At 41.2% G+C, this 12,653-nt stretch overlaps 1 protein-coding gene across 1 annotated transcript; it reads right to left on the reverse strand.

Moving 5' to 3' along the window:
- Positions 1 to 5,686: 5,686 nt before the first annotated feature.
- Positions 5,687 to 11,244, reverse strand: LOC125457792 (extracellular calcium-sensing receptor-like). The gene is made up of 5 exons (XM_048542388.1): positions 10,972 to 11,244; positions 8,895 to 9,728; positions 8,552 to 8,776; positions 6,706 to 6,829; positions 5,687 to 6,600 (listed from the first exon to the last, which is right to left on the reverse strand). The coding sequence occupies exons 1-5, from the start codon at positions 11,227 to 11,229 to the stop codon at positions 5,687 to 5,689; spliced, it is 2,355 nt and encodes a 784-aa protein (XP_048398345.1). The 5' UTR covers positions 11,230 to 11,244.
- Positions 11,245 to 12,653: the final 1,409 nt, after the last annotated feature.

Consider the following 12,653-nt stretch of genomic DNA (forward strand, 5'->3'; position numbering starts at 1 on the left):
AAGCATCACATTGATTTCTATATTCTTTATAATTTAATGCTCTTTATCTGCTTACACAGAGGTATGCAGACACTGCCTTAAAACTTCCTGCCTGACTAGAATAAGGTAAAAATTTTGTAAATCTTTACCTTCCTGCACAGGGTGTGTGGAAATTGTCTCAAATAAGATTAGGTTGGAAGCGTTGGTAAAGGTGTGAGACTTCTGAGATCCTGTAAAGTTTGTAACTTCTGCTAAAGGGGCCAGGGTATTGACTTTTTTTCAAGCCAAACTCTTTGGCAGCTTGAAATTACATTATGTTTCTTCGCAACTTGAAAGAGCCTCTTGTCATTAGCAGTCACTTTGCAACCGATCAATACTGTATCCTGCTCTCTTTATGTTTTTGATGTAGTAATTTTTTTTGTATCATGCCATTGTCTGATGTAGTGATTGGCTCATGTATCATGCCATTGTGAGATGTTAAACTGTTTTGTATATTTTCCGCTCAAAAAGGTATACAAAGTGTGAACTATCCGCTGCTCAGAGAGAATCGCTTACGAGACTGCATTCTGTATTGGGTTGAGTACTGTGATTCTTGTACTTGCTTTGTAATAAAGGATTTGTGTTTTTTTTCTGGACAGGCCAGTGTCTTGTTATTGCTTCAAGTCTGTGAGGGGCTCTGAAAACGAACATAACATTTGGCGCAGCGAGCAGGGTTCCAACATGTACAGCAGTCTTACGTGGAGGACTGAATAAGTGTTCGTTCGAGTGTCGCTGGAGTCACATAGACGGGCCTGCCAGGTATGATTCACCTTATTGTCTCTCACGAACTTGCCACCCACGCGACCTCTCGTCCCTGCATGGCTCTGTAGAGACGGATCCCCGAGAGGAATCACGGTCTTGAACATTGCTAAATCCTAAAGCCTGGAGGTTTGAGTCCCCATGTTAGTAAAGAAAAATCCCGGAGGTTAGAGTCTCCCAGTGGCCAGAGTTAGAGTCTGGTAACAGAAACACCCAGGAGGTTTGTGTCCTCCGGTGGCCAGGGATAGAGACTCCAGGTCAGGTAACTGAAAATCCAGGAGGTTAGATTAGCCTGGTAGCTGGGGTTAGAGTCCCTAGGTCAGGTAAACATAGAACATAGGACATTACAGCACAGTACAGGGCCTTCGGCCCTCGATGTTGTACCGACCTGACATACCAATCTGAAGCCCATCTAACCTACACTATTTCATGTACGTCCATATGTAAAATTGACTAAGTAAGCCCAAAGGGTTAGTGATAAGGATGGTAAAGTAGAATAAGTACTCAGACAGAAGGTATAGAATAGTTGCAGTGTCTGTCTGTCTCAACCAATCTGCCTTAGACCGTTTGTTAAGAGGGGAGATCCCCCACGCGAAGGCCAGGACCCTGAAGTGGGTGTTGAGACTAAGGACACTGATGTAGTGTATAGAAATACTCAAAAAGTAAAAACGCTAAAAAAGGGACAAACATTAGATAAGTCCGGTGTCGGAACCCCTTTCCATCGGTTATACCGCGGTGACACTGAAAATGAAGTACAGTACAGATCAAGTACAGTACAAATCTCCTGCTATCGAATCTCCAATCAGCCCACATGAATCTCCTGACAAACTTACAGCTTGTACAGACCCTATCTCCTGTCATACTAGGTCTAAAACTAAACAGACAAACAGGAAATAGAATATGGAGTACACTGCTCGTGGACAAAAGGAGGGAGGGCAGAATTCTTTTAAATCTCACAGGGGAAGCCTGCAAAAACTTCCTCAGGTACACCCATCCAGAATTCCCTGTATGTTAAAAGCCTTCTCCAGGCAATCCCCCTCCCTAAACAATTGGCTATCACCAAATGTGCTGCCCATGTCTGCAAAGAGTCTATATTTACTCAGGGCAACGCTCGGGCTGAACAGACTGCCAAACAGGCTGCTGCAGATCGAACTTTTATTGTACACTCTATGAACAAGCAGGCGGTAAATCGCACGCCTCCTTCGGACAAGACGGGCATGCCGGATATTGTCCCTGTTCAGCACTTACAGGGGGACGCCCCTGTATCTGAAAAGTATGCTTGGAAGGCGCATGGATGTTCACATTCTGCGCTCTCAGGCCCTAATCGGCCAAGTGTGTATACCTGATGTTTGACCCAATGCTTGTTGACTGTCTGCATTCTGACAACCACCTTGGTTGCTCCGTACCTGGTGACATCCAGCCTGGCTGAGGAGACCAGTTTCGGAGAGCATTATGTCAAACATGCCAGCAAAACAATGTTGGCCGGGGGCCTGACGCTCATCAGGAAGAATACCCTTGCCAAGTGAACTGTTTGAATGCATTCAGCTGGATTTTATTGAATTACCAAGCGTAAACTGTTATAAATATTGCCTTATCATTGTAAATGTATTCAGTAGGTGGATAGAGGCTTTTCCAATGACAAATAACAAAGCCTCAACAGTAGTAAAATTATTATTAACAGAAATAATACTGACGTTTGGACTGCCTCGACAAATTGGTTCATACAATGGTCCTCCCTTTGTAGGAAACATTAAGAAGGAACTGTGTGATGCATTACGGATCTAACAGCAATTCCACTGTGCCTACCATACCTCGGCGGCAAGGATAGTGGAAAGAGCTAACAGAACATTCAAAGCAAAATTGACCAAGTTGACATTAGAGACTGGTCTTAACTGGTTAAAGGTTTTGCCCCGATGCGAATAACACCCCATTCTACTACTGGACTCTCGGCTGCAGAAATCGTCTATGGCCGACCGAGCAGAACACTTTGGGATGCCAATACCAGACCACCCAGCCAAATTGACCTGAACGTGATGGGAGAAGAAATGCAAAGGTACTTCCGGCGAACGATATAATCTCTAAAGTTTTTCCATTCACAGGTGAGGTGCGCCTCCAGACCACCTCCGCAGACACCAGGCCAAGACCTTAAGGACCAGGATCGCTCTTTGTGGCCACATTTCGGAGATTTCGTACTTGTCCAGGACTGGGATCATCCCAAGGTTGGATCAAGGTGGAAAAGACCATTTCAAGTGCTACTTCAAACCCCGACAAATCTTAAAGTTAAAGGACAGAGTTGTTGGATCCACCTAAGTGACTGCAAATGATGAATTCCCTCATCAGTTTGCAATTAACCATTGGACTGAGTAATATTCTGACCGTGCATCGCCAGCAGGACAATCTCTTTTATAGAACACACATCCAGCTGCATGGGAATCGGACAGCGTGTTATCCGCTAGCCTGGTCTGTAGAGGAGTTATTTGTAGCAATGCCAGGCTGGAACCCTAGTCAGCTTCATGAAGTAGAGTATCCGGTAAAACTTGCCATGGGGAGAGGGGAAGTTGGACGAGAGGTGTGCAGGGTAGGTGCGTGGAATTGGTAGTTCATGGCCCCTCAGATTGTATAAGCAGTAAACCAAGGCATGGGAAGGAAGGAGCTAACTGTACAAATTCCATCAGCTACCCGTTTTGCTTTAATGCAACTGGGACTTGTTGTGTACATGCTCCAGTCACTAATCACCCCCAAGATGTTTCCGGGCCCCATCGGTGCGTAAAAAGAACTTGCACAGCTAAAGGAGGACAGTTGAACTGCCCTGTTTGGAATCTAAGCCAATAACTGTGACCCTGGGCATCCAGTAGACTTGTGGGGATTGTAATGGCACCCGTGTAGAAACGGAATACGGGACATTTCCATTTAACTCCACAGATTTCCATATAAGGGTCCATCCTCCTGGAATAGCTGTCAAGGAATACATGAGTCTGTTACCTGCTACTTGGCTAAGAAGGGATTCGTTTTCCTTCTTAACAGGACCTTCAATACTGCCACTCCAATTTTGCCAGTGCTGTTTGATGTTGGGGCCATTGGGCCTCTCACGATCCCTTTTCCCCAATGAGCACGGACTCAATGGCGAATTGTGACAAGCCTCCTCATCCAGGAGTTTTGTACTGCATGGCAGGACCCAGTTGCCTTGGGCTCTTACTTGGCATACGCTTTCTTGGAACTGTTAGCTTGGGAGGCTCCCCAGGGGAGCAGGCGGCTCAAAAAAAAACAAAAATATCTTAAAGTTGGACTCACTGCGCTGGAAAACAGCACAATGAAGGCAATCAGGCAATAATTAGCCAAACTTCAGCTCTATGCTCTGCAAACCCGGTATGCAGTGGACAATCAACTGGATCAGCAAGAAGACTATGTACTATTATAGAGGTCAAGTGCATTACTCATGTTACCGACGAGTCCTATAATTTTACCCAGGTTATGCAAGCCATACAGGGGTGGTTGGAACTGTACAGAGAGGGACCTCGACTGGGTGGGGGTTGTGGGGGGCTTGTTGGGATGGCTTATGTGTGGTTCTTGGGGCTCATACCTGCTACATTGGTTAATTATTCTAATAGTTATCACAGCTGTGTGCTGTATACTTATGGTATGCCAGAACTGTTGCTGCAGACTGGTGTTTGACAGACTAGCAGCTCCCTCCTTGGCCCCAATATAGGTTCTCATGAAATGATAAAATGACGGAATGAGCTGTTATTGGGAATAACATCACATTGATTTCTATATTCTCTATAATTTAATGCTCTTTACCTGCTGACACAGAGGTATGCAGACACTGCCTTAAAACTTCCTGCCTGACCAGCTTGACTTTGTAAATCTTTATCTTCCTGCACAGGGATATGTAGAAACTGTCTCAAATAAAATTAGGTGAGAAGCGTTTGTAAAGGTGTGGGACTTCTGAAATCCTGTAAAGTTTGTAACTTCTGCTAAAGGGGCCAGGGCATTGAATTTTCTTCAAGCCAGACACTTCGGTGGCTTGAAATTACATTCTGTCACTTCTGCAACTTGAAAGCACCTCCTGTCGTTAGCAGTAACTTCACGAATGATCAATACTGTATCCTGCTCTCTTTATGTTTTTGATGTAGTAATTGTTTTTGTATCATGTCATTGTCCAATGTAGTGATTGTTTCATGTATCATGCCACTGTGACATGTAAAATTGATTTATGTATTATGCACTCAATAAGGTATAAAAAGCAGGGACTGGCCACTGCTCAAGAGAATCGCTTACGAGGCTCTGCATTCTGTATCGGGTTCAGTACAGTGATTCTCCATGGCTTGTGCTTGCTTTGTAATAAAGGATTTGTATTTTTTTCGAAACAGGTCAGTGTCTTGTTATGGCATCAAGTCAGTGAGGGTCTCTGATAACGAACCTTACTCCATCACACCATCCTCAAACCACCAGCACCTCTCAATGCCAATTTAGCACAGTGACACCATTTTTGTTAATGTACTTTTTTAAATGATGTGAGCAATCAATTTTGTATCCTGTAATACGGAGAGTTTCAGAATAGGAATTTTATGATAGATTAAGCAAGTTTTGATACTGACGCTCCAAGAAATTTGGAGGCACGTCAAGAAAACTAAAAAAAAGACTTCAATCCAAATTTAAATGATAAAAGGTCACACACAATTTTTAATTCTGAATGAAGGAAACTCGGGGGAAACGTATGAAATAGTCAAAATTATCAACTCATCTTCAAAATTACTCTTACTGCAAGCCATTTTGGCTTTATTAGAATGTGTGGAATGGGTGCTGGCAAAATATTCAGATTTATGGCTGTCAACATGGAATTCCCATTCACTAGCTTTCTGATAAAATAATGACCTACTAAAATATCCTGCGTCATTTGCAAAAGTTTTCAGGTATTTTTGGAAGCCACTGAACCTATCATATTCCTCTTTGTATTTTCTTCTTTTTTCAAAAGAATAACATAACATTTTGGGCCAAAAATGAAAAAAAGAAGACCAAAACTGGAGGCCAAAATAGCAAATATTTCAACAGCCACAGTATATTTTCCTGGTGAACTTATGTAAGCTGGAATGAAAGTTATCCAGACTGCACAGAAGATAAGCATACTAAACGTTATGTGTTTAGCTTCACTGAAGTTGTCTGGAAGTTGTCGAGCTAAAAATGCTACAACAAAACACACACAGGACAGACATCCAATATAGCCAAGCACACAATAGAAGGCTAACGAAGATCCTACATTGCATTCAAACATGATTATCTCATTAGAATGACTTGTGTTTTTTAAAGGATAAGGTGGAAATACAATTAACCAGGCAGTACATATTGCGCATTGGACAAGAGTAAGGATGCAAACCATCAGCCGTTGTTGTCTTGGTCCAAACCACTTCATCACATTATTGTTAGGAAATTTTGCTTTGAATGCCATCACCACCACTATTGTTTTACTCAATACACAAGATATGCAAAAAACAAAACTAATACCAAACGCTACATGGCAGAACATACAAGACCAAACTGAAGGCTCTCCAATAAATGTAATTGAAGACGAAAAACAAAGTGTCAGGGCAAGAAGAAGAAGGAAGCTTAACTCAGAGTTATTAGCTTTAACAATTGGAGTGTGTCTGTAGACGTAGAATATTGCAAATATACCAACAGCTGTGCAGGCTCCCAACAGCGCCAGTGTCATCAGAATGATTCCCATTGTCTCAGAAAAGGAAAGAAACTCGATTTCCTTTGGAATGCACTGATCCCGTCTTTCATTAGACTTGAATTCCAATGGACATTTTGTGCATTGAATGGAATCTAAAAAGCAAGTTAAAACTTCATGATTTTGGGTGGAATCTTAATGCCTGTACAATGCAACATCAAGATTAAGCAGAAATGTCTTTGTCCAAACTGTTTGCTTACCAGTTCTGTTACTAATTTCATTTTGTGCACATGGTATGCAGTCAAAACAGCAAATGGGTTGTCCTTTTCTTCCTGCTTTCCTTGTTCCTTGTTGACAGCTTTCAGAGCAAACAGCTTTAGGAACCTGGTTATGGATATGAATACAATGGTGGAGAAATACTAGTATTTCCATGTGGCAAATCTACTACATTCAGTCAAATTTACAGAGTCATAGCTATTTCCGTTACATTTGTTGGGGCTGTCTTTTTTGAAATGTTATGGCTTGTGACTTCATCATATTCCAGTTTAAAGCTGCTGTAAAGTGCTTGGAAGAGTTTTGCAGTTGCAGAACCAGGACAATTGTAGTGAATTCAAATTCTCATAAAAACATTCATGATTCATGCATTGATTCATTTATTATTGAAAAAGGAATTAGGAATGAGCTGAATTTAATCATATGTATTTTGCAGTAATACCGTTTGATGGCTGAAATGAAAACCAAATTTAGAATAAATTTCTGAAGAAGGGTCTAGACCCAAATCATCAGCTTTCCTGCTCCTCTGATGCTGCTTGGCCTGCTGTGTTCATCCAGCTTTACATCTTGTTGCCTCAGATTCTCCAGCATCAGTCGTTCCTACTATCTCTGTTAGAATAAGTATCTTGTGATGTGAACAATTCTTGCAAGGTCAGCATATATTGCCCATCCCCTTTTGTCTTTGAGCTTCCTTCCTGACCTGTTGCATTCTACTTCCTTTAAATAGACCTATAAACATAAGGGAGGAACTGAGGCATATTTCCAAGTCAAGGGGATGAATGGCTGCCAGGGGAACATGCAGGCTGTTGTGTTCTCATGGTTTTGTTTGCTATTGTTCTTCTACATTGAGTTGAGTATGGGGCTTGAAGGTGCTGCCCAACAAGCATTGTTGAATCACTGCAGCGTACCTTGTTGGTGCTACAACTCAGCGTCAGTCGTAGAGGAAGTGAATATTAGTGAATGTGGTGCCAATAAAGTAGGCTGATTTACCCCACATGGTATCAAGCTTCCTCAGAGTAACTGAAACTGCACCCATGCATGCATATGGGAGTATTCTATCACAGTCCTGACCCGTGTCCTAAAGGTGGTGGTTATGCTTTGGACAGTCCAGAGGTGAGTTGCTTGTTGCAGGTTTCCGAGCATCTGATCTGCTTTTGTAGTCTCAGAACTTATATGATTAGTTCAGTTCAGTTTCAGATAAAAGATGTCGCCCGGGATGTTGGAAGTGTGAGATTCAGTGATGCCGATGCTATTGAATAATTGGGGAAATAATTAGATCCTCTCTTGTTGGAGATAGTCTTTGTCTGGCACTTGTGTGGCACAAATGTATTTATGAGCAAGATTAATAGCAATCACAACATCCCTTGACATCAAATTAATTGATCCATTGATTTCTGAACATTTCTTTTCAAACCTCTTCAACCACATTTCAGTTTGTTTGGATTTTTGCCTGTCTGATCATACATTGATTCGTTCCTTGACTCATATAAGATACAGTTACATTTATAACTCGTGCTTAAACTATAGTGTCTTAGTTTTCTGTCATTTCGAACTACATCAGTTATCCGTAAACCCTTCCTACTGTTGAAATGGGTGGGAGTAAAATTGTCTCTGGTGTTACATTCAAGTTTAATTCAGCAAAGCGACTTTCGAATTGGTGAGCAGAGGATTTTTTAAAAATGTTTGATAGGCGGAAGGGAATTGGCAGTGATGCCTATGATGCCTATTTCACACAACAAACACCAGTTTGCCTTTTCGTTTCAGATAAATGAAACTGAACTTAAACATCAGGGCAGTTTTTATTTTAAAAAGAACTGTTTCCATAAATCTTACCGACTTGTGCCCACCACTCCAAACAATTGCCTCTTCTCTGATTGAAAATTCTTCTCCAGAAGCTGACCCATCATACAGCCCAACATTCACAATGTCAATATCACCGGCGGCATTTGTTTGCCAGTTTACAATGTCATATGTAGGGACAGGGTCTCCGTTTTCGTCAAAATAAACCTTTTCGCCGATCTTGGTTATGAAATTCACTGTTCTCATGTAATGTAGTAGCTTAAAAAAAATCAAAGTCGGAACACATTTATATCAATTGCAAATATCCGACCGTGAATTCGGATACATTGGATAGATATGTAAACATAGTCAACAAACAACGTTGAATGTTCCTCACCTGCCATGGTTGAAAATTTGAAACATTTGCACAAGTGCCATTGGAAAAAGGTCCTGCCCCAGTTTTACATGACGCCATGTTGTGAAGTGCATGAGCTATAGCATAAGTTGCTTTGTACACGGTGTAAGTCACTCTGTATTGCAACACATCAGTAAATTCGTGACGGATATTCTGTAATTTTTCTCTTCCTGTGCATTCTTTAAGCCCTGGTTCAGTTTTTCGAGGATCTGTTTTGTTTTCAACACGTAGAGTGCAGCCGAAGCAACTTTCCCAAAACTTTTTCACTAAGAAGTTCCCAGGATACTGGGATGGGTGAACTTTCATTAGGAACTCCCTCAACCCTGGAATGCTGACTTTGCGAATTGTCACCCCAATTGCACCAAAAGCAATCTTTTTACTGTCCTCCAGAGGAAGAAGCAACGTGGAAACCCAGGATTCGGTGCCAATCCATTGTATGCCGCTGACGTTTTGTCTAATCATTTCTTTTAGAAGAACACGCATGCTTGCTTCTCCTACAAAAGCAACGACAACTTTTGTAGAAGAATTTTGTATGGTGTGAATTGTTTTCAGTAACTTCTCTTGAGTGTACGTTTTAATGAACGACACGGAAAAAGCTATACAAACGCCTAATTGTTGTGCCGCCTCTTCAAATGCCTGCATTCCAAAGTTTCCATAGTCATCGTCACTCTTAACTGTCCCGATCCATGACCATCCGAAATGTTTCACTAGCTGGGCTAATGCTTTAGCCTGATAGTAATCACTCGGTATAGTTCGAAAAAATGACGGATATTTCTTTCTATTGCTTAGGCACGCACAGGTAGAAAAGTAGCTAACCTGTCACAATGAAAGAAGAAAAAAAACACATTTGCTTTTCCATTATAATTTGTAGTTGTTGTTCGTGATACCTACACATAGGCATCAATTGAGAAGAACGGAGATTCCAACTCGCATCGTGCTCATAGGAGTGGCCTAACTTTCACGCATAGTAAACTACTTATTTCATAATTTCAAAACGCCCCATTCAAATATTTTCTCTCAGTGCTCATTCCAAGCGTTGCTCTTTCTTGATTCACATTGACCTAGCTGCAACACGCTTAATGCCCTGTTCTCACAGCTTAACATGATGAATCTGGTTAAAAAAGGTCTCCTCCTCTGTTTTTCTACAGGCTACTTGGGGATAATGCAAACTTTGTGCAACATCGCACTGACAGTCCGCAGTCACCTCTCCTTTTGTCCCTTTCCATTAAAGGGAATATTCAAGCAACATATAGGACATGCTACAAATTCTACATGACCTACTTTATATTATTGCCAAAAGTAGGAATTGTTCTCCATCCAATACCTTCATCTTTTAACATCTTCAACAACTATCCATTATTTAAGTTTGTGAAGTTGAACTTTGAAGGATTTCATCTGGCTTCTGGAACCCACGTTAAGCTCACTGTCTCTCAGCCATGAATTACGCATGCCCCTGTGAGCCTTGTCTGAAACATTTTGTCGGTTAAAGTAGACTTATTTCAGGGCATAACATAATTCTGTGTTCTGTTGTTCAGCATTATTTTGACAGTTTTCTTTCCTGCTGAGCAGGCTTAATACGTACATTTCACCCTAAACCTCACATGCAGTTGACCTTAGGAGGCATTAAACTCCAGGGTTACTGGGGACCAGAAACAAATATTGATTTTGTCAGCACTATTCGCACCTCCTGCAAAAATGAAAAGTAAACTAAATTTGTTAATTTTCTTGTAAGCATTGAAAATGAAAAATGTTTTAGGCTTTTTTTCATCAAAAGATTTCTGAAATGAGACTCTCGAAGCAATGTCTTTGAAGAAAAATAATAACCTGGTTATAAAGCGATGACTACACCTAACCAAAAAGAAACATCATTTGTCTTGGACAATCTGACCATCCTGAATGAACGTTCTAGTTGAAGCGTAAATAAAGACTCCTGGCTGTTTGGATCAAAAAAAAATTCTGGACTTTTCATAGTTGGATTCAATGACGTAAATAACATCACATCGCATGCAGTTGACGCAAATCTGTTTATTCTGCATAACGGGGTTATTAAACGTCATACCATAGGAATTCTGAAGGCACCGATGGGAGGTGCTATTGCTAAAGACTGCGTGGATCCAGCATCAGCAACAATCGCAGGAACAATGGAGGAGTCTTTACAGTTATCAGAGGATGTGTTTGCCGCGGGACTGTTTAGAAACTCCAAAGCTGCTTTCAACGATAACTGGGGCAAATCACAAGAATCGTAAATGCGGTATCCCAGAGTGACACCGGGAAGCAAGGCTGTGTCATTGTTTATTTCCTCTATTGCAAAAATCATCGCCAGAGCAAAACGGAAAGGACGAAACCAAAAGCTGCAGAGAAGGCGGAAAAAGAACAAGATTTTTTTAAAAAGCACAAAAAGCAACGACACAATTATATCAGTGATTCACAGTGTAACTATTATTGGAGATAATTCGGCAATAACAGCGTTGTCTCTAAGCTGGAAGTTATTCGATCTATATCCAAACGCCAAGCCTATACCACAAAATCTTAAATTAATATTAAGCAAAATACCTGACAGCGTACCCAATTTCAATAAAACATTCAGGGTATCTCTGACCTTCATTCTTTGACCCGGTTTTCGTTTTTCGAAAAAAAAGGGTTCTCATTGAATCTAAAACAATAATTATCCCTCATTCCAAACTGAAGCATCTAACAGCACCCACCAACCTGAGACATTTTGCTGGCTCTGGCTGATTGCTGAACGAGAGATCCGGATACTCAACGTGGTAATGGAATGAAAAAATTCCTCCCAATATGACATCTCCATCCTTCGACAAGCCCAGTAAATCAAACCTACCCCAACGTTTGCAAGCCTGCTTATTATTGGGCCATGCCACGACAATAGCAGAAATTACCACTAAAAGGAACCAATACTGCATATTTGACAGGGAAACTAGCTAACATTGTTTGACAGTAGGGTGACTGTTTTATAAGTCCGTGCGGTTTTCGTTAATTGCGATGTGTGCCCAATCAAGTTCAATCTCTCTGTTGAATATCAATATATTATTTGGCTAGTCCCTTAAGAAAACACGTCGTCACGTTATTCAACATGTGACTCACAAAGGAAATAATTGCAAAGGTCACCTGTGTACCATCAATCCAATTACTTTGAGAAAGCCCTCTCTATATGTGGAAAGTCAAACAGCATATGCACACAGAGAAATCCTTGAGGTTGATGGATCCTCTGAACTTCTGACCCTTCCAATGGAAAATTTAGAGTGGATATTCATGACTACAGCATGTGGAGTTATCAGTAGCCCAGGGCCTGATTGAATGAAAATAGTACCATCTTGTACTGTTAGGTATTTCCATTTTGTGTGTGACATTTTTCATTCTGGTCAGATCATTATTCTTTGTGCTTTATATGCATTGACCAATGTGCCAAAGTCCTCCATTTCTGAGTTTAAGAAGTGCCTGCTCTATTGAAAATGGGCAAATGATCTCTAACATGTGGATGGTAAGTTAAGCAAGCTGTTAATGCTTCAAATATGCAGTAGCTTTGTAAGTCACACGTTTCATTGACAGGATACAGTTTCAGTCCAAAAGCACCTCGTGGATACAGCACAGAGGCACTACCAGCACGCCCCAAGATCCATTTAGAAGTGTTTGCTGCTGCTCACTGAAAGCTTCATATGACCTTTTGAGGAGCTGTCAGCAAAGGAAATAAAGTTGTGCTAAGCATTTTCCTGAATTGACAAT

Source organism: Stegostoma tigrinum, chromosome 14 (genome assembly GCF_030684315.1).
Source record: "Stegostoma tigrinum isolate sSteTig4 chromosome 14, sSteTig4.hap1, whole genome shotgun sequence".
Classification (NCBI taxonomy): Eukaryota; Metazoa; Chordata; class Chondrichthyes; order Orectolobiformes; family Stegostomatidae; genus Stegostoma; species Stegostoma tigrinum.